The 21,453-nt window shown below is 37.5% G+C and overlaps 1 protein-coding gene across 1 annotated transcript in view; it reads right to left on the reverse strand.

Annotated features, from left to right (window-relative positions):
* The window catches only part of RABGAP1L (RAB GTPase activating protein 1 like), a 729,399-nt gene that overhangs the window by 514,083 nt on the left and 193,863 nt on the right, over positions 1-21,453 (reverse strand). Inside the window, exons 12-13 of the mRNA XM_055419205.2 lie at positions 15,490-15,583; positions 10,724-10,874 (exon numbers count right to left, since the gene is read on the reverse strand). Coding sequence (XP_055275180.1) covers positions 10,724-10,874; positions 15,490-15,583 — 245 coding nt within the window. The remainder of the gene's footprint in view (positions 1-10,723; positions 10,875-15,489; positions 15,584-21,453) is intronic.

A 21,453-nucleotide genomic window follows, 5' to 3' on the forward strand; every position in this document is an offset into this window, starting at 1 on the left:
AAAAAAGAACAACATAAAAATTCTTGCATACCTTGTTCGATTGGAGAATTTTAATATTTTTCATTTATCATTGTAAAGCCAAGGACAATTTTATAACTTTTTTGTACGTAGCTGTTACATGTAGGGCAATCTGTCTTTAAGTAGGGATAAATTACTCTAAAAGAAATGAATCCTAGATAGTTTTCCCTTCAAGTCAAGCGTCTTGTTGTTTAAATAAACTTCTTGTTTAAAATGAGCTGTTTTCTTTATTCTGAGGAATATTAAATAGAAAGCTGAAGCTTAGAGAAAAACATGATCTGAATAGGCCTGCTAAAAGTAACATTTCAAGGAAGAAATAAAGCTACTTTGCATTTCTGACAGACTAATGCAAAACAAAGAATAACAAAGTTATATAAATGACTAGTAAGGAATGCTTCAGCCTCCCTTCAGAAAGTTTAGTCAGTTGCAAGTATGCACCTTTTACTAGCGAAAAATTGGGTCATAGTGTTATGGGTTTACTCTCTTAAGTATTCTTTTCTGTAACCACTACCTGAGGCAGAGTTGATTAGTACACAGAGCTAGGGAAAAGTTCTGATTTTGCTGACTCTGCTGATGTATCACACTTCACCATTCTGATCTTCATTTTGTCTGATGGTAAATACTCCCTAACCTAAAAGAGTTTTTGTTTCTTATTTAAGGGTCTTAAGTGACAGAAAACATTTTTACCTATGTATATACATTCTTAACAGCAATTAAACATGCAGATCACTCCAGTTTTTAAATTTAAATGTATAGGGAAAGAAAACAACTATAGAACCAATAAATAGAATATTGGAGCTGGAAAAAAAAAAAAAAAGAAATTGTGTGTGTGCACATATATACAAGCATTTCTTAAAGAAAAGATTCATTTGGAAAAAAGCAAATTTAAGTGAGAGAAGGAAATGGCTTATGATAACATTACTTCTGAAAGCTTATCAATTAAAAGCTTATTTTGATTTTAACAAAATATAAAGTATGAATGTTACCAATTAGATCACTTCTACAAAAAAGGAGAGAATTATAGTCTAATATTTGCTGTTATACAAGAAGTAATCAGCAGACTTGATAACCTATACCACACATGCCATGTAATTACAAAAATTATACATGCATTTCTGTAAAGCTACATAAAATGCAGATTGCCCTAAAACACACACAATCTTCTCTATATCAAATGGCTCATAACGTGTGAAAATGTTGTCATTACTCAGTGGCTCCTAAAGCCAGCAATTAAGATTTAATTCTGGACTTCCCTGGTGGTACAATGGACAAGAATCTGCCTGCTACTGCAGGGGACATAGGCTCAATCCCTGGTCCGGGAAGATTCCACGTACTGTGCAGCAACTAAGCCCATGTACCACAACTACTGAGCCTGTGAGCTGCAAGTACTAAAGCCTACACTCCTAGAGCCTGAGCTCTGCAACAAGAGAAGCGACCATAGTGAGAAGCCCGTGCACCACAATGAAGAGTAGCCCCAGCTCACCACAACTAGAGAAAGCTGCACGCAGCAACGAAGATCCACTGAACCAAAATTAAATACTCTTTTTAAAAAGATTTAATCCTAATCTCTGAAGCTCTAAATTCTGTTTGTTTCTATAAGGAGCAGCAAGGTTACAATCCTTCCATTGTCCTTTCAGATCACCTCAATATTATGAAGAATGCTGACTTAATAGAAATAACAAGAAATCTCAGTAATAAGCAATAAAGAATTTATACTTTCAGAAGTATGTGGTACAAGTCTGCCACTGATCCATCAACAGTGTCGGTGTCCTCAGCCTCGGCAGAAACCATGTAGCAGCAGACTGTGGTTGAAGTCTCAAGTCGACTTTAGGAGAGATGTGTGCACACCACTTGGAAAAGGGACGGCTTGAAGTTAGGTGGTTTCAGCTTTTCTATTACTGATTCTATAAAGTACTGTTAGAAATTTTCTATCATTTGTGAAGTTTATACATGTTTTTTGCTATAAACAGAATTGCTCAAGTAAACTAAAATTTCATTTCCATACAATGATTAGCATAAAGTAGAGAAAAGGGGATAACACTGCTTTTATTTCTTTAACCTTTTATTACCCCTAATGATTAACGATGGGGAAACTACAAGAAAGCGTTTTCCCTTCCAAAGGATCTTTAAAAGACAAAACATAAGAATGCCCTATCCCTTTCACATCTATTTTAGAGTTTTCTACTTTATGGATTCACATACTAACTCTGCTAATTTAGTAACTGTAGGTCTCTCAAACTCTCTGAACCTCCCATCTCATCAATGGTAAAAATGGGAGTTCCACCACTGAAGTTGTCAGGTTTACCTGGAAAGGGCATATAAAAGCACTAGACATAATACCCATCACACTTTCCACTGGTTTTCTCAGCAAGTATGTTTTAGCATCTGCTAGAGGGCAATCCTAGTGGTGAGTGTTAAGATTACAGCAGTGAGCAAATCCATATGCAGTCCTTGCTGCCTAACGTTGATGGTGAAGAGTGCCCTGTGGCTCATACTGAATTTCCTACAGCCTCTGACCATGGCAGAACTTTTCACAACTCTGTGTCTTTGGGTATGGCATTGCCTCAGCCTAAACACACCCTCCTGTTCTTTGCTCCTGGGCAGAAGAGTTGGCTGCTCCAGTCTCTGTGCTCCCCTATCACCATGTTCATATCTCTGTCACAGCACTTAACCACGTCATCACCATTCCTCTGCCTTCCAGAGTGACACTCCCCTGCTGGACTGTGCATTTCTACTAGATAAGATACCAGTGTTACTCTTCACACAGAAAACACCTGCATGTTTAATAAATTAAAGGATGAATCAGTGGCACCAGTACATAAAAAGTGTTACACATATTTCATTTTCCTTCTCTTTATTTCTCAGGAGGATGTCCTTAATCTGCACAGATATCACGAACCCATAGTCATCTCCATATTTCCTTCTTTTCCATGCTACTCATTTAACATTGAAGCATACACTGCTTTATAATTTTTCTCATCCCCTATCACTAGCGAGTTCTTACCATGTATTAGGCATGCTCAGAGTGCTTTATGTAAACTACCTTATTATCTTATTATTAAGACCACTTTATAAATGAGATGAAGGATAATTAAGGAATTTGCCCAAGGTCACGAGCTAGTAACCGGCAGAGCTTGAAACCTGAACCCATGGCTCCCTCCAGTTCTTGTTCAGTTGCTGTCTTGTCTGACTGTGACCCCAGGGACTGCAGCACGCCAGGCTTCCCTTCCTTCACGATCTCCTGGAGTGTGCTCAAACTACGTCCATTGAGCTGGTGATGTCATCCAACCGTCTCATCCTCCCTCCAGAGCAAGCACCATTTCCTACAAAAGTGGAGTTATAGCTTTTACCGAGGCAAGTTGTCACTGGAGTTAACATAATTTCTCCATGATTTGGATGGATCAGCTCATCTAGCTTGTTCTGTTTGGACCTCAGCTCCAGATTAAGGTTACCAGTTAGTCTGCAGCTCCTGTCTTGGTTCATCTTAAATCTGTCTAGAGTTTTTCATCCTTTTTAAAACTTTGGTCCTTAAAGTCTTTTTCCTATCAGTCAAAAAGGCTTGCAAAGTGCTTTAATCAACTAAAAGCATACTGTGACAGCTCCCTCCCCCAAGGTAAAGGTTGATATGCTAATACAATGCAGTCACAAAATCAGGCATATTTCAGGGCTTGGTCAGGTATTACAACGTATAAAGAACAGAGAGTAAGTAACAAAGAGTAGGAATAGTATGTCTATGAAACAGGAAGTACAAGCTTGAGCGAGCAGTGGATACTATTCTTTAATGTATTGTACTGATGATTACACAAAGCAGATGACAGGCTGGATCCAGTCTGTTGGCTATATGCCATCTCACCTGAAAAGAGTGCTTCAGAATGTGATTTGTTTTTTCAAAGAGTGAACTAGCACACTACTACTAAAGGATGAAACAATAAACAGACTAGTTTTTCTCCTAAGAGCCCAATCACCTTTTCCTTCTTCCCTATATTATCTGATACATTTGGGAGGGATTATAGTAAGTTCATTTGTTCAAGCTGAACCAGTTCATTAACTGACCTTGAAATCTTGCCATTCCCTTAATAAGAGAGGAGAGATTAATGGGACCAAAAGAAAATACTACCAGCTTAGGACTAAACACGCAGGCACTTCTTACTGATAATCCTCTAGGTATTCATGTTCTTTCTCCTGAGCATCTGCTAAGCTCATATGCATTCACCACCAAAGTGCATTCTTAATGTTCTTGGCTACAAGCACTTGCTGTCTGATTTCTACCCGAAAGCATAGAGAAAGAACAAAATTATTTTTTCAATATTGTCATTATTCATCTTATTTTTATTATGTTTGGCTATCAAGCAAGGAAGACAATGAAGTTAAATATACCACTGTACTTCCTCTCACAGAAATGTTATGACTTGAGACTGAATAAAGGCACATGATCAGAGCCACACATTTCTACATTGTTTATATGAAAATGCTTTTGATAAATGGCACTGTAAATGACAGAAATATTAACAACATTAAAAATTTTATGTGGTCATTGATTTATAAACCAAAGGCGAAAATATTTATTATACTATCTTTAAATTATACATTATTAGTGTTCTTGCCTGGAGAATCCCAGGGACCGGGGAGCCTGGTGGGCTTCCGTCTATGGGGTCACACAGAGTCGGACACAACTGAAGTGACTTAGCAGCAGCAGCAGTCAACCTCAAACTGCGATTAGTAAACATTTGCTGTCCTAAAATAAGCTACTAGGCTTAGATGCTTTTCATAATAATTTATTCCACAACAAAGCTCAATCACTGTCAATATCAATAGGCAGGTGTTGCAGAGAAAGGCAGGTGTCTATCTAGTATCAAGTCTCTCTTCTTATTAATAAACTCATATTTCAGTGGATGAAGAGGAGCCACAACATACCATTTAAAAAAATATTTCCCAGCATTCCATGGAGATAGTCATGTAACAGAATCCTGGTCAAGGAAATTAAGTGGAAGTTATTGTTTGGGGGTTTAAGGAAAAGCTCGTTATAAGGGTGACACACCTGGTCCAGATATGCCAAAGAGTTCTAGGTTCAAGGAAAGTTTAGGCTCATGGAAGGTAACTTTAAACACTTGGGATTTCCCAAATGACAGAGGCATCTTTGTCATTCATGGTGGGACCCACCAATCACCTCTTACAATTTATGCTTACATTTTGGGTGACTCATGGAGGGACCATAAACAGTTTATTCTAAGAAGAGGACTAAGCATGGGAGCTGGCCAAGCCAGAAAGACCAACCATGAAATTAGAGGATAGGGGTGTTGAGCCAGGTGATCTCAATCCAATTTCAGTGGAGCGAAGAAGACTAAAGATTTAGTTCAACCAAATGGTTGGCAATGATTCAATCAATCATCCATATATGTGATTAACTATATATATAAAGATTAACTATATATATATAAAGGGACTTCCCTGGTGATTCAGATGGTAAAGCGTCTGCCCACAACGTGGCACACCCAGGTTCAATCGGTGGGTAGGGAAGATCTAGAGAAGGAAATGGCAACCCACTCCAGTATTCTTGCTTGGAAAGTCCCATGGACGGAAGAGCCTGGTAGGCTACAGTCCATGGTGTCGCAAAGAGTTGGACATGACTGAGCAACTTCACTCACTTAAAATAATACATATAAAGAAATCCCAATAAAAATTCTGGACACCAAAGCTTGCTGAAATGCCTGGGTTGGTGATACATACTACTACAGATTGATGCTGGGATGGTAAGGTGTCCCTGAGGACAATGTAAGCTTCCTTGGAACCCTCACAGTTCCAGATTCTGTCCAATGTATCTCTTCCTTTGGCTGACTTTAATTTATATCTGATGTATATCTCTTTGCTATTAAAAAAAAACAAAAACCTTGTAATCATAAGTATAACACTTTGCTACATGCCTGGAGGAATCCATGGGGACCCCCAAATTTGTAGCCAACTAGTATGAAGTGAGTGGAGAAGGGAATGGCACCCCACTCCAGTACTCTTGCCTGGAAAATCCCATGGATGGAGGAGCCTGGTGGGCTACAGTCCATGGGGTCGCTAACAGTTGGACACAACTAAGCGACTTCACTTTCACTTTTCACTTTCATGCATTGGAGAAGGAAATGGCAACCCACTCCAGTGTTCATGCCTTGAGAATCCCAGGGACGGGGGAGCCTGGTAGGCTGCCGTCTATGGGGTCGCACAGAGTCGGACACGACTGAAGCAACTTAGCAGCAGCAGCAGTATGAAGTGAGAATGGCACTGGGGATCCCCAACCTTGCAGCTGATTTCAGAAATCTTGGGCAGAACCTGGCAGTCTGGAGGACTATTCCTTTAACCTCAAGTTTGGATGCTTTTGTCTTTCCTTTCCTCTTTACTGGACACAACACAATGCAGAGAAGTCATTTGAGACAACAAGGTGACAAGCATAGACCAAATGTATCAGACACAGTTCAGTCAGGGACACAGAACCTGTTCTAAACATTTCAAAATGGATTAATGCAAGGACTTAGGTTCTTAAACGCTGGAAGACCAAAAGATTGGGAACATCACTGCTAGCTTTTAGGTCTGCCACAACTACAGTCCAAAGAATCAGGAGGTTGCCATTGCTAATCAAGATAGGAAAAAGGAACACAGAATGAAGGAAGGAGATTCATAAGGGAATGTCCAGAGCAGATGAAAATCTCACACGTGCAAAGGCGAGGCATCTGCCTATTACTGCCAAAGGAAAACAATACAGCTTTTTCCTCCCTCCAGTCTTCACAGGCAGAAAGTAAACCACTGTCAGAATTCCAGAGTGAAAGGAGTCTGGGAATATTTTATTCAATGAAAACATTTATGTCATTTTGCCTCTTGGATCTTTTTCCTGAAAATTGTATATTCAAAACTACCAAGTTGCTTAGTATATGTGTATAAGTATATGCTTAGTAAAGCTTTTATCACACATAAAAACATGTACTAAATGGTCAGTACATGTACTAAAAACATGTACTAAACAATATTGTGGCAGACTATTTTCATTTTTCTCCCAAAGTTTGAAATCTTAAAAGGTCTGAATTAACAAAGCCTCTTAGCGGAGAAAGGAATATGACAGTAGCTGCTACCCCATGAACAGTCATTAAAAGTATACAATTTCTTACTCATAGGAAAAAGTGATTTGATGCCAAGAGTTATGGTCTCTGGACATTTTTGCTCAGACGGGTATCATTAATAAAAATGTCTGAGCATAAACTTCCAATATATGTATATTTATTATTTATGTTTATTATTCACAAGTGCTACTATACTAATAAAAATGCTATAAAACATAGAAACAGACTATAAAAAAGATTTTTTAAATGAAAAATGTTTGCTTAACAAAAATTCTATTCAATATAAAATATGGGTCATTTAACTTTTTTATTTTCTGTAATTTTTCTATGAAGATAAACTTTATTTTTTCTTTTTTTTCTTTTATTGGAGGCAAATTACATTAATATATTGGTTGGTTTTGCCATACATTGACATGAATCCGCCCCGGGTGTACATGTGTTCCCCTTCTTGAACCCCCCTCCCCACCTCCTTCTTCCCCATATCCTCCCTCCAGGTCATCCCTGTGCACCAGCCCCAAGCATCCTGTATCATGCGTCAAACCTGGACTGGTGATTCATTTCACATATGATAATATACATGCTACAATGCCATTCTCCCAAATCATCCCACCTTCACCCTCTCCCACAGAGTCCCAAAGACTGTTCTATATACCTATGGCTCTTTTGCAGTCTCGTATACAGGGTTAAGGTTATCATCTTTCTAAATTCCATATATGCGTTAGTATACTATATTGATGTTTTTCTTTCTGGCTTACTTCACTCTGTATAATAGGCTCCAATTTCATTCACCTCATTAGAACTGATTCAAATGCATTCTTTTTGATGGCTGAAAAATACTCCATTGTGTATATGTACCAAAGCCTTCTTATCCATTCGTCTGCAGATGGGCATCTAGGTTGCTTCCATGTCCTCGCTATTATAAACAGTGCTGCAATGAACATTGGAGTACATGTGTCTCTTTCAATTCTGGTTTCCTCGGTGTGTATGCCCAGGAGTGCGATTGCTGGATCATATGGCAGTTCTATTTCCAGTTTTTTGAGGAATCTCCACACTGTTCTCCATAGTGGCTGTACTAGTTTGCATTCCCACCAACAGTGTAAGAGGGTTCCCTTTTCTCCACACCCTCTCCAGCATTTATTGCATGTAGACTTTTGGATAGCAGCCATTCTGACTGGTGTGAAATGGTATCTCATTGTGGTTTTGATTTGCATTTCTCTGATTATGAGGGATGTTGAGCATTTTTTCATGTGTTTGTTAGCCATCTTTATGTCTTCTTCGGAGAAGTGTCTGTTTAGTTCTTTGGCCCATTTTTTGATTGGGTCATTTATTTTTCTGGAATTGAGCTGCAGGAGCTGCTTGTATATTTTTATATGACATAATATTCACCAAAGCGTACAATTCACTGGTTTTTAGTATATTCACCATGTTGAGAAACCATCACGTCTAATGCCAGAATATTTCCATCACCCCAAAACATAACCCCAAATCTGTTAGCTGCTGCTGCTGCTGCTAAGTCACTTCAGTCGTGTCCGACTCTGTGTGACCCCATAGACGGAAGCCCACCAGGCTCCCCCGTCCCTGGGATTCTCCAGGCAAGAACACTGGAGTGGGTTGCCATTTCCGTCTCCAATATGTGAAAGTGAAAAGTGAAAGTGAAGTCGCTCAGTCGTGTCTGACCCTTAGCGACCCCACGGACTGCAGCCCACCAGGCTCCTCCATCCATGGGATTTTCTAGGCAAGAGTACTGGAGTGGCTTGCCTTTGCCTTCACTCCCAATTCCTCCCCTCCTCCATACCCTGACAAACAGTAGTCTATTTTCTGTCTCTATAGACATATCTATTCTGAACATTTCATATGGACAGAATCATACACTACGACTCCTTATCTTTTAATATGTTTGTCAAGTAATTTATGAAATGACAGTTTGAAAACTTTCCCAAATCAGTTTTTTGATTCATGGTTTTAATCATGATCATATCTGGAAAACACTAACACAGAGCAGAGGCATATCATTTGTTTCAGACCCACCCATCAACCATTTTGATGAAGTATAGCTAGGCGATTACTCATTTTCTCAAAGTATTCTTAATAAATCAGAAGGCAGTGAATTTTTATATTTCTAACAATCAGTCTCAAATTTCCTGCAACTACTTGCACAAGATTTAAATTTTCTTGAAATTTATGATTCCAGATTTCAAAGGAAGAAAATGGTAAGAGTTTTTTAATAACACAGACATGCAGTTTTCGATCACAAAAATCACCGTGATGTTCAAATTGCCAAGTGTTTCAAACATCTTTTCCTACAACATGAATTTATTTCCCAAAGTAGTTGCTTTGTCATCTATTATCATAATATTAGTTTTTGACTGAAGGAAAAGAGTAGTGTGTTTCTCTTTTTTAGTATCCTGATATGTAGCATCCTGTGACATCAATCTTTGTAAACCATTCATCTATCCTCTGAAGATTAGAACTAGATAACCTGTAAATCCACCTAACCTAACGCATGCACACTGCAAGAAAACTGAATTTTCTAAAAGTGAATACATGAATGTGAGCAACACTGTTATTTCATTCCAAAGTGTGCAAGTCCCTTCTTCCCCCACCTCACTCCTGAACCACAAGGGATAAGTGGCCATTAGCCCCAAGGACTTAGTAAGGTACCACAGAATAGCAAATATGAGCATAGCTCAACATCATTTTGTATTTGCAATTTAAAATCTCAAATGGAACTTTAGATATTTTTGCCCCCAACATCAATGTATTATCCTGCACATCCCACTAGAGAAAATACTAATTACAAATGGTATAAAGGGGTGTTTAATAAATGAATTAAACAGTGACTGAATATATTAGGAACTCAGAAAACATCTGTGGAAGGACTGGAGGCAAAGAAGTAAGGGAGGGGAGAAGGAATTAGAGGGGCTAAAGAATTTTAAAAGCTGATGTAGCCTGAGGAGTAAAGTCTTACTGAACAAAAAAATTCCTTTATGAATAGAGATTTTCTTAATAAAAAAAGTTATCATTATTTTAAAATCCATGATTTAGAGCAGATTAAGAAATTGGGAGGTAAGACCTATGCAGAAAGCCTAGGAGCCAGGATTACCCATGTTCTAAAATCAGTTTTTTGGACATTAAGAAGAGGAATTTACATTGGAACCAGAGGCTCCTGACAGGATAAGGATCTGGGCAACTATCCACATCATCTACGTGCAAGGTTACATAAGCACAGACAGTCATAATTTCAAGTTAATTTGACTTTAAAATTATACCAGAGTACAATTATACTATGTACAACTATATATAAATCTCACACAGTAAGAAAGGTTAGTTGAAAGTATTTGAAATATAAGTATATTCCAACGTAGTAAATAGTTATAACAATCACTGAAATGAAAAAAATGAAAGCCAAGGCATTAAGTGTTCATAGATGACTACAGTCCACTGTTTATCACTATTCAACAAGTGTTCAGAACAAAAGGCAGACATAGTCTCCGAACAATGCAGTATAGCTTTTCAAAAGTTCAAAGCATTTATGACTTACTGGAGCTATGAAAACAGGATTTACTTAATATATTGTCACATGAGAGTAACATGAAAACAGCTCCTACCTTTGTGATAAGAAGTCGGTACCTATCCAGCATCGCTTGGTTGTCATGGCAGCCTGCTAATAATTGCCATACCTCTGCCCTCAATGCTTCAGGAACGCCACTCTTCACCAGAGTGGACAGCCCCTTTGGTCGTGCACCAAGGTTACTGTGCCTGAGAAAACAAGAAAATAAACCATTCATACTCCCTTCACCACTACTGACCTGCTGCTGTTATGGAAAATATATTAGTGAGTTTATATATAAAAAAAAAAGTGTAAGACTGAATCAGGAGGAAAATGGCAGGAAGCATCATGATATAATATTAGTAGTGTTTAAGTAGTATTTAAGTTTAGTAACGTCTTCAACTTTTTTTCTTGATTGCATCTTCCTTATTAGTGAACCACGTTATCCCACCCACAAGGAAAGTTTTTCCTTCCTCTCATTTACTTTTTAAACATTCTATGAACTTACTCATAATAATGAATGTGTTAACTCTATATTCCCAGGCAGCATTTCAAGGCATAAAAAGAGTCATTTCAATCCCCTGAGGTGAATGTATGGTGTGTGCAGCAAGGGTTGGGGGCTAGGGATGCTGAGAGTGGATCAGAAAAGAGGCCTATTACACCTGGACTATACCTCTAAATCCTGATCCAAAGTGCTTCCAAAAGGAAGAACCTAGCCCTTTCCTATAAACCTCATATGACCCATCCAACTCCCCAGCCACATACGCTTAGCAGCTTTACCCATTTCCAAGGGTGCTTAGAACCTGAACAAAGACAAATACATTGTCATGAAGCCAGTGATCACATAGCAGGTAGTGACTCTGATAATCTGCCCAACTGAACCGAAACTGAATTGTAGTTCCCAGCCTATGCCTAGCTTGAACGTGGAGCTATGTTCCACACCTTTTTTTTCAGACTTTATCTCTACTTTTATTTGCTGCTCACCTTTAATCTCTTAAGAGTTGATCCTAACGTAACCATCCAAACTTTAGAGATGTACTGTGGTTTGGCCTAACATCCCAGGTTTTGGCTTCAGGTTTTGAACCTGTGAAGTCATAGAAACCATATGTCTATTTTCTAAAATTGGCCTCCTGCCCACTTTACCAACTTCTCTATCTTTACACTCTTCCAAATGCAGCCCAGACCTCAGTTTTGGCATGTCCTTCATTTGAAAATATGTTCCAAGCTTTCCCCATACTCTCATAACCCGACTATCTCGGAAAAACTGTAACAATTTCCATAACTCGAAAGTTCAAGTAAACTCATCCCATTAATATCTTTAACAAACCATCAAATTTATGACCATTCTGCTTTCTTTCAGCCTCTTAAGGGAAAACTTTTATATTGTTGAGTTAGAGAACCTAAGCTGACAATACTGACAGGCTTGAAGGAAAACAGAGTAAAAAGAGGTAGGGCTTCCACGATTTAACATGCCATGGCACCATTAAAGAACCTTAATTATGCTGCTAAGTGAAAAAAGCAGGTTTCAAAATAGCACACATGGTATTAGTTTAAATACATATTCTCTCTCTCACACTCTCTCTCTCCTTAACACATAATATTTTGAAGCCTGCTTTTGACATGCATAGGGGAAAAATATGGAAGAATGAACACCAAATATTTATGTAATGGAATTAATCAAAAGTATTCCTTTTATTTTTCTATACTGTTTGAAATATTTACAATGATCTTGAATCCTTTTATAATCATACACCAAAAAAAGTCATTTCAAGTCTTTAAATTTCTCCAGTGGACTTCAATTTAAAAAAAATTAATTTGGAAAAACACCATAGCCAAATATGCTCCATAAAATACGTCAAGTAGAGGCTTCCTTGGTGACTCAGTGGTAAAAAATCTGCCTGTCAATGCAGGATACAGGGGTTAGATCCATGGTCTGGGAAGATCTCACATGCCACTGAGCAACTAAGCCCACATGCCACAATTATTGAGCCTGTGTTGTAGAGACCGAGCTGCATAACAAAAGAGGCTACCACAATAAGAATCCTGCGTGCCATAACGAGAGAGCAGCTCCCACTCACCACAACGAGAAAAGCCCTTACAGCCAGGAGACTTAGCACAGCCCCCACAAAACATGAAAGAACTCAAAAAAGAGAGTTGATTTTAAAAAATATGTCAAGTAGAAAGATTATTAACTAATCCTGAGGAGACTTACACCTGAGTAAACTATATGACACATGGGTTTCCTTCCAGCTGCCTATTCTTCACTCTCCAACTGCATTTAAAATTAGCAAAGGGATGGTGCACCAAAGAGAGCCAGGAGCAGTTTCATAAAAGGATCTTTTTTGTAATTTTATTATTTGAGTCTCAACACTGATGCAATGGACATGAACTTGGGCAAACTTCAGGAGATGGTGAGGGACAGGGAGGCCTGGCATGCTGCAGTCCATGGGGTTGCAAAGAGTCAGAAACGACTGGGTAACTAAACAACCACAGCAACAACATACATTTGAATAGGAAAAACATACATGATTTAAGGGCTAGGTGAGTTTCTGAACTCTTAGTATAAAATAAAACTAACTGAAAACAACAGTGTGCCGGGGCTAAGTTCATTTCTCATGAAATTAAATGCAAAGTATTCTGAATTATGAGCGCCATAATGAATAATACAAGAGTAATTCAAAGTAATTAAATATACTACATGTTAAATATACCACATGTACTACACACTTACACGTGAACCGTGAACTTCCAAATGTTCAAGCTGGTTTTAGGAAAGTCAGAGAAACCAGAGATCAAATTGCCAACATGCACTGGGTCATTGAAAAAGCAAGAAAGTTCCAGAAAAACATCTATTTCTGCTCTATTGACTATGCCAAAGCCTTTGACTGTGTGGATCACAATAAACTGTACAAAATTCTGAAAGAGATGGGAATACCAGACCACCTGACCTGCCTCTTGAGAAACCTATATGCAGGTCAGGAAGCAACAGTTAGAACTGGACATGGAACAACAGACTGGTTCCAAATCAGGAAAGGAGTACGTCAAGGCTGTATATTGTCACCCTGCTTATTTAACTGATATGCAGAGTACATCATGAGAAACGCTGGGCTTGATGAAGCACAAGGTAGAATCAAGATTGCTGGGAGAAATATCAATAACCTCAGATATGAAAATGACACCACCCTTACGGCAGAAAGTGAAGAACTAAAGAGCCTCAATGAAAGTGAAAGAGGAGAGTGAAAAAAGTTGGATTAAAGCTCAACATTCAGAAAACTAAGATCATGGCATCCGGTCCCATCACTTCATGGCAAACAGATGGGGAACAGTGGAAACAGTAGCTCACTTTATTTTTGGGGGGGTCCAAAATCACTGCAGATGGTGATTGCATCCATGAAATTGAAAGACACTTACTCCTTGGAAGGAAGGTTATGACCAACCTAGACAGCATATTCAAAAGCAGAGACACTACTTTGCCAACAAAGGCCCGTCTAGTCAAGGCTATGGTTTTTTAGTAGTCATGTATGAATGTGAGAATTGGAATATAAAGAAAGCTGAGCGCCAAAGAATTGATGCCTTTGAACTGTGGTGTTGGAGAAGACTCTTGAGAGTCCCTTGGACTGCAAGGAGATCCACCCAGTCCATCCTAAAGGAGATCAGTCCTGGGTGTTCATTGGAAGGACTGATGTTGAAGCTGAAACTCCAATACTTTGGTCACCTGATGCGAAGAGCTGACTCATCTGAAAAGACCCTGATGCTGGGAAAGATTGAGAGCAGGAGGAGAAGGGGACAACAGAGGATGAGATGGTTGGATGGCATCACCAACTCAGTGGACATGAGTTTGAGTGAACTCCAGGAGTTGGTGATGGACAGGGAGGCCTGGCGTGCTGCAGTTCATGGGGTCGCAAAGAGTCAGACACGACTGAGCGACCGAACTGAACGGAGAAGACTGGAAAGAGTATCAATTTTCTGAGTCTATTCTCTCTCTTACTAAATCTTCTACATGCATCCATAACAAATTCAGAAATCTATGTACATTATAGAAATGGCAGTCTATCCAACTGGTTAAAAAGTCTTGCCTTTGGAGCCAGACTGCCTAGATTCAAACCCTGGCTTCGTCATTGACTTGCAGCATGATCATGCTCCTAACTGTAACTCCATCACTCGATAAGTCCCATCTCTTCCTGCCTACTCATCAGCTTCCCTTGCAATTGTGTCCTCAAATTTTCTCTCTCTGCAAGTCACGTCCAGCAACACACAATGTACATGCTATACTGACCATCCTAATTTCTAGAATTTCTCAAATTATCTCTCAACCCATATTCACTTACTAATATGTCCTTATTTCTTATCACCCCTTCATAGCAAAACTCTGAAGAGTTATCTATCCATACCTGATGATTACCTTTCCTCCTAGATACAGTCCGACCAGGCTTTCATTCCTCCCTCTCTATGGAGAGTTTCTTGTGTGAGTCACCAGTGACATTCAAACTGCTTGACCCAATGAAATTCTCAGGCTTCCTCCAACCTGACCTTTCAGCAGCTGAGCACTTCCTTCTTGATAGACTTATTCACTTGTGTTTACCTTGACTCTCTTCCTACCCTACTGGTTGTGCTTTCTGAGACTCCTTTGCACAATCTTTCCTACTCATCTTTCCAACTGCCGAACACTGGAGTGGTTGAGGGCTCAGCACCTAGATGACTATCTATATTTACTCCCTAAGTTATCTCAATATAAAGATACATAAACACACAGTTTTTTAATTAATACAACAGATTAGCAATCATGTAAATATAAAATTTTCAGTAAGAAAAATAAATTTTTACCATCTTCCTAGCAATTCTCCCCAAGAATATAGGATCTTCTCAGGACAATCCTTAGACACATCACCTGTTCCACTTGAGAGTTCATTATCACTCTCTAGAAGAAACACAAAAACAACAAACATTGTATTATATAGTACATTCTATATTTATGTGTTATAAAACAAGAAGCATGACTGTTTCTAATAAAACAAATACTTTTGCTTATATTACACCACTGCAAAAATAACAGTATAAACTTCAATAATGTATTTTATTTCAGTGCCAAAATAAATATTTTCAAAGCACGAAGTTTTTATTAAAATTCTTGTCCACAGTTTATGTGGTATGAAACTGAAAATACCTATAAATAAATATCTTTACCCAAAGGAAGTAAAATTTAAAAGCTAATGGTAACATGGTTAGAAATTCCTATTTAGTGTTCTATTCATCAGTTTAGTATTCTCAAATATTGTGTGTGTGTATTCAGTCGCTCAGTCATGTCCTACTCTTTGAGATCCTATGGACTGACGGCCACCAGGCTCCACTGTCCATGGGATTCTATAGACAAGCATACTAGAGTGGGTTGCCATTTCCTGTTCCAGGGTATCTTTCTCAACCCAGGGATCAAATCCACATCTCCGGTGTCTCCCGCATTGCAGACAGATTCTTCACCACTGCACCACCTGGGAAGCCCTTATATTTTATTAAAATCATTTACACATTTTATACTATACTTATTAATATTTGATGAGAAATAAATACTAAAGAACCAGACACATATATCAATATATAACAGTGAGAAACATTTATATTATGATACAAATACACAACCAGAAATCTAAAAAAAAATTTTTAAAGATATATTGAAAAGTACAAGATACTTTTGTCTGTCCCTGGGATTCTACAGACAAGCATACTAGAGTGGGTTGCCATTTCCTGCTCCAGGGGATCTTTCTCAACCCAGGGATTGAATCCATGTCTCCAGTGTCTCCTGGAGATGAAACTTTCAACTTTTAAAATGGCAACTTCATAAAACATCACAAAATGTAAAGTAATAGTTTTAGAAAGAATAAGACAGCTTGAGTTATAGTTTACAATCCGTAGTGAAAATAAGTTAACTCTAAATTACATAAATCTTTTGAATGGTAACAGACTTGGTAGAGAAAGGAAATATAATGGGCACAATTCACCTACATTATAACAAAGCTTTTGACACAGTGCTACCTAAGAAAAGGCTGGAGAAGTACTGATTGAATGATAAAATAAGCTAGATAAAAATCTGTCTGGCTGATAGCAAGTACCAAGGTTTCATCAACGCTGTTACAGTATAATAGGGATTGGCATTAAGTGAATCTCACAGGGATCTGTGCTAAAAACAATATTGCTTATCATGCAACAAATCCAGTGATCCAAGCAGAAACTCGTTCATACCAGTGGATATATTCAACACCAAAAATCAATGTGATAAATAAAGATTTATTTGGTGAGGTTTAAAAGATGTGCTTATATCCACCTGAAAATATTTTATCACATATTTAGCAAAATATAAACAAACTATATACACACACACACAAACAAATGCTTCATCATCTTTAGGACATCAGATAAACAAGAATGATGATGGACATTTCATCCTAAAAGCAAGTATTATTCTGGATGTTGGGAATGAAGGTTAAGAGGCTATACACTAACATCACTGCTCTAGAAATACCTCACATAGAAGGGAGAAGTTTTGTTTCTTTTAAAGCTAATGCAAATGAAGTATTACTAAGTATTGGAGGAATAAAGTAAACAGAAACAACTGAAGCCTTAATATTAAAATAAAATAGCCTAAAATGAAAAACTATGCCTTATAATCCTTATAATTTTTTAACTAAAATGAGGCACTTCTGAGAGTAATATGAAAATGACTAAAGGAAATCTCATTTAAAATGAAGTCAGGAAACCCTGAAGGGGCAATTCTCACACATGTATCATTCGTGGCATCTTACAGGCACTAACAGAAAGGAAGATTTCCTCCCGACCCAGCAAGGACAAGCTGCTAGCCACTTGCAGTCAGTGAAGAACCCCTGTAGCCCTCCCCAATTTCCTCCTTTTCTCTATAAAAGCAAGCCCCTCTCCTCCATTCTCCAGATATGCCTATTGTTTACTGTTGTTTGCTTGTTCCAAATTGCGATTCTCTCCTATTGCCAAATAAACTTATTCTGCTGGTAAAATAACTGGCTTGTTTCATTTGTTTAACATCAGCAGTGAAAAGGGACACTATTAAAAATTACACTAGAAAACAGGTTAAACTTACACTATCTCAGGCAAACAGACTTCTGGTCACCCTTCTTATTAATTAGTACCAAACATAAATATTTATAATTTGATATTCAATTAAGCAGGGTCCAAGATGATCCCACATTATACTCTAAGTTGCCACACAGTAAATAATAATACACCAAAGTGCCAAATTATTTGATGAAGTTGTACATGCTAAGTTGGGAGATCAAAATCTAAGAACACAATAAAAGAAACAAGGAAACAAACACCGATGGACATCACTAATCTTGAATATGAAAAAACTCAAAAGGTACTACTGACATTGAGAATCTTTTGGACTCATTATTCTTGCTGGGAAAGGAATCCCTAAGCATGAAACAAAACCAAGATGCTTTAAGAGAGAATAAGAAATATGACTACCTATAAATTTAAAACTTCTATGAAGTCAGGTACAGTACATATTTTTTAAAAACTATATTTACAGTATATATTTAGCAAAAAAAATTCTAACATATGACAGAACTATTTTGTGTAACCTATCAAAATAAAGAGCAGTCCAACAGAAAATTGGGTCAAGGACATGAACATAGTACAGGGCAAAATACGTAAAATACAACTAGCTAAAAAAGAAAGCCCTATCTCATTAATAATTTTTCAATGCAAATTAAAAGAATGAAACATATTCATCAATTAGACTGGCATACAGTATAAAGAATAATAATATCTGGTGTTGATAAAACAGGAAATAGGAAGGTTGATACTTAACAAGCAATCTTTAATTTATTAAGATTCTAAGATGAATATACCATTTGGTCTAGTCACTTCACTTCTAGAAATTATGATCCAGAAACAGATATGCAAAAAAAAATATGTAAAAGGATTTTAATTGTATCATTGTTTGTGAAAATAAGAAACTGAAAACTATCAGGAATCTATCAATATGAGTTTTATTAACTAAATTATGGTCTATCCAGTCGAAAGAATACTATCTAGCAATTTAAAAGAGTTGGTGAATCTTTATATGCTAACATGAAAATCATCTAAAATATACTGTGATGAAAAGAAATAAAAGAGTAATTTTAAGTATGGTTTTATTTTAGTAAATATTATTCCTTACATGATTACAAAGATCTTTAAAAAGAGCTGTAAGAATAGACACCAAACTATCAACAGCAATTACGTTTCAATAACTAACAGTATCTTATCACATAGTAGGCACTCAATAAATATTTAGGGAATGCATCTTTCAGTTCTAAGTTTTATATTTCTGTAATACTTTTATCTTTTAAAATAAGTTATGTATAACTATAAAAAGCACAGGGAAAGGATTTTAATTTTTTAAATGACCCCTGTGCTATATGAAACAAAAACCTATTTTATTATTACAAACCCCTACTGCTATGTCATAAAACCATGAACGATAACAACAATGTCTTGTCTTCTTGACACCCTCCCAAGTTACTGTCCACCAAAAAAGGAAATCAGAACTGTAAGCAACTAGATTAGCAATGGAGAACTCCAAGGAGAAGGAAAGAAAATGGGCACACTGAAGTAAAACCAGACCCCTGATGAACAATTAAGGCAGAAACAACAGAAGGCCGGGAGCCAAATGTTTGGATGAAAAGTAGGATTTAGCCAAGTAAGTTAGGGGGCTTCCCCAATGGCTCAGTGGATAAAGAATCCACGTGCAATGCAACAGACCCAGGAGATGGGGGTTTGATCTCTGGGTTGGGAAGATCCCCTGGAGAAGGAAATGGCAAATTCACTCCAGTATTCTTGTCTGGGTAATCCCATGGACAGAGGAGCCTGGTTGGCTATCGTCCAAAGGGTCACAAAGAGTCACACATGACTGAGTGACTGAATAAACAAACAAACAAAATAGACTCCTACAATAATATCTTTAAGACTTCCGTGAAAACATGCCTGTTGGACTCCCTGGTGGTTCAGTGGTTTAGGAATTTGCCTGCCAATGCAAGGAACATGGGTTCAATCCCTGCTCAAGATTCTACATGCGGTGGGGCAATGTAGCCCACACACCACCAACTACTGAACCCTGCTTGCCCTGGAACCCAATAAGAGAAGCGACCACAACAAGGAGCCCACGCAATGCAACTAGAAAGTAGCCCTCACTCACTGCAACTAGTAAAAGCCTATGTGCAGCAATGAAGACCCAGTGCAGTCAAAAATAATAAATTTTTTTAAAACCATGCCCGTTTACATTATTTAGTCATATATTTAATATCTGTAACATTCATATCCTTCTCTTGAAGTCCAAGCTCTGCCAGGGCTGGGATTGTATCTTATTTGCCTTTATATAGTAAACTTCAGCACATAACACTGGACTGTGGAATGAATGGAAGGATTACTTTGTTGCTGCTTTATTTTGAGAATACATTCATACGTATAAGGCAATTGGGAAGGAAAACCCTGGAGCAAGAAAGATGAGAAATCAGGCAAATTTTCTGTAAGGACATGAAATTGCCCAGGTTTCACAGTACTGATTGAACAGGAGGACAATTCCTATTTTGACTGCATGGGAGGCTTTGGAGAAATATGACAATGTTAAGAGAGTTAGTTGATGGAATTTGTAGGTAACAGTTTCATCTTCCTCTATAAAGTGTAACTTTAGGAGAGGTCTCTGACAGACTCTGCTTAACTTACACAGCAGGATTTGGTAGAGACTCCTTAATATGCATAATTTCACTTCCTTATCATGAACATTTTCCTCATCGATTTCAATTTCCCTGCAGTTACTGGTGTCCTTTAGAAAGCAGAACCAAGAAGAGCATTTCAGATGTCACTGGATTCATACTGTAGGACTACTACTTTCTTTAATCTAAAAATCAGTGAAATAGAAATAATATCAATCAGGTAGAGTCGTAAAATTTAAATGAAAATGTATTTGAGGTACTACACAGGGTGCCTGGTACACAACAGCACTCAAGTGTTAGCTATTATTTTTATTCTCATTGTCATTGAGCCCTTAGTTGCCTACCTTCAAAGCACTTAAAAGTAACTTAAAAAGGATTCCAGGTTTGTTCTGTCTTATCCACTCATTTCTAGTATGCAGAGAGCAGAAACCAATTTTACAATGCCAAAAGAAGTTATAATCGATGTAAATTTTTAGATCAAAGAAAATAAATATGTATGATGCTGCAATCAAAATAATTTAGTTTCTTAACTTTGGCACCACTCCCTACTTTGAAAAAGAATTGTGTTTCTATTAGTGATGTTTTTCATCCTAATCATAAAAGGAAATTTTCAGAATTAGTATCAACAAACATCATAAAAGGAAAAAAAGAACAGACACAGATATACAAAATACTTTTTTTCAAATAAAGTTAAAAATAAATAAAATTAGAGACAAGTAAGCACAAAAATCTCATTTTCTTTTCTACTAAAGAATTACTCATAAAATACAAAGCTGAAAAGTAAGTACAGATAAAATGTGACTACTGAGGGTTTTCAGATATTTTTCCCCTTAATTTTAATCTTTCTTAATAAGTAATAAATATTTGCTGAAAGAAATACAGGCAATCACAGGCTGCTAAAAACTTTCTTCTAAACAAACTGCGGAGAAAAAAACCGAAAACTTTACTAACTGTGCAAAATGGGTAGAAACAGGTCTGTAAAATGACACCTGCCAACCAGGGCAGTAAAAAAGTGATTCATTTTGATTGCCTGCTGCCTGCTAAGTCACTTCAGTCATGTCCGACTCTT

This window comes from Moschus berezovskii, chromosome 17, assembly GCF_049115385.1.
Source record: "Moschus berezovskii isolate FMDL1 chromosome 17, NW_MosBer_1.0, whole genome shotgun sequence".
In the NCBI taxonomy this organism is placed as follows: Eukaryota; Metazoa; Chordata; class Mammalia; order Artiodactyla; family Moschidae; genus Moschus; species Moschus berezovskii.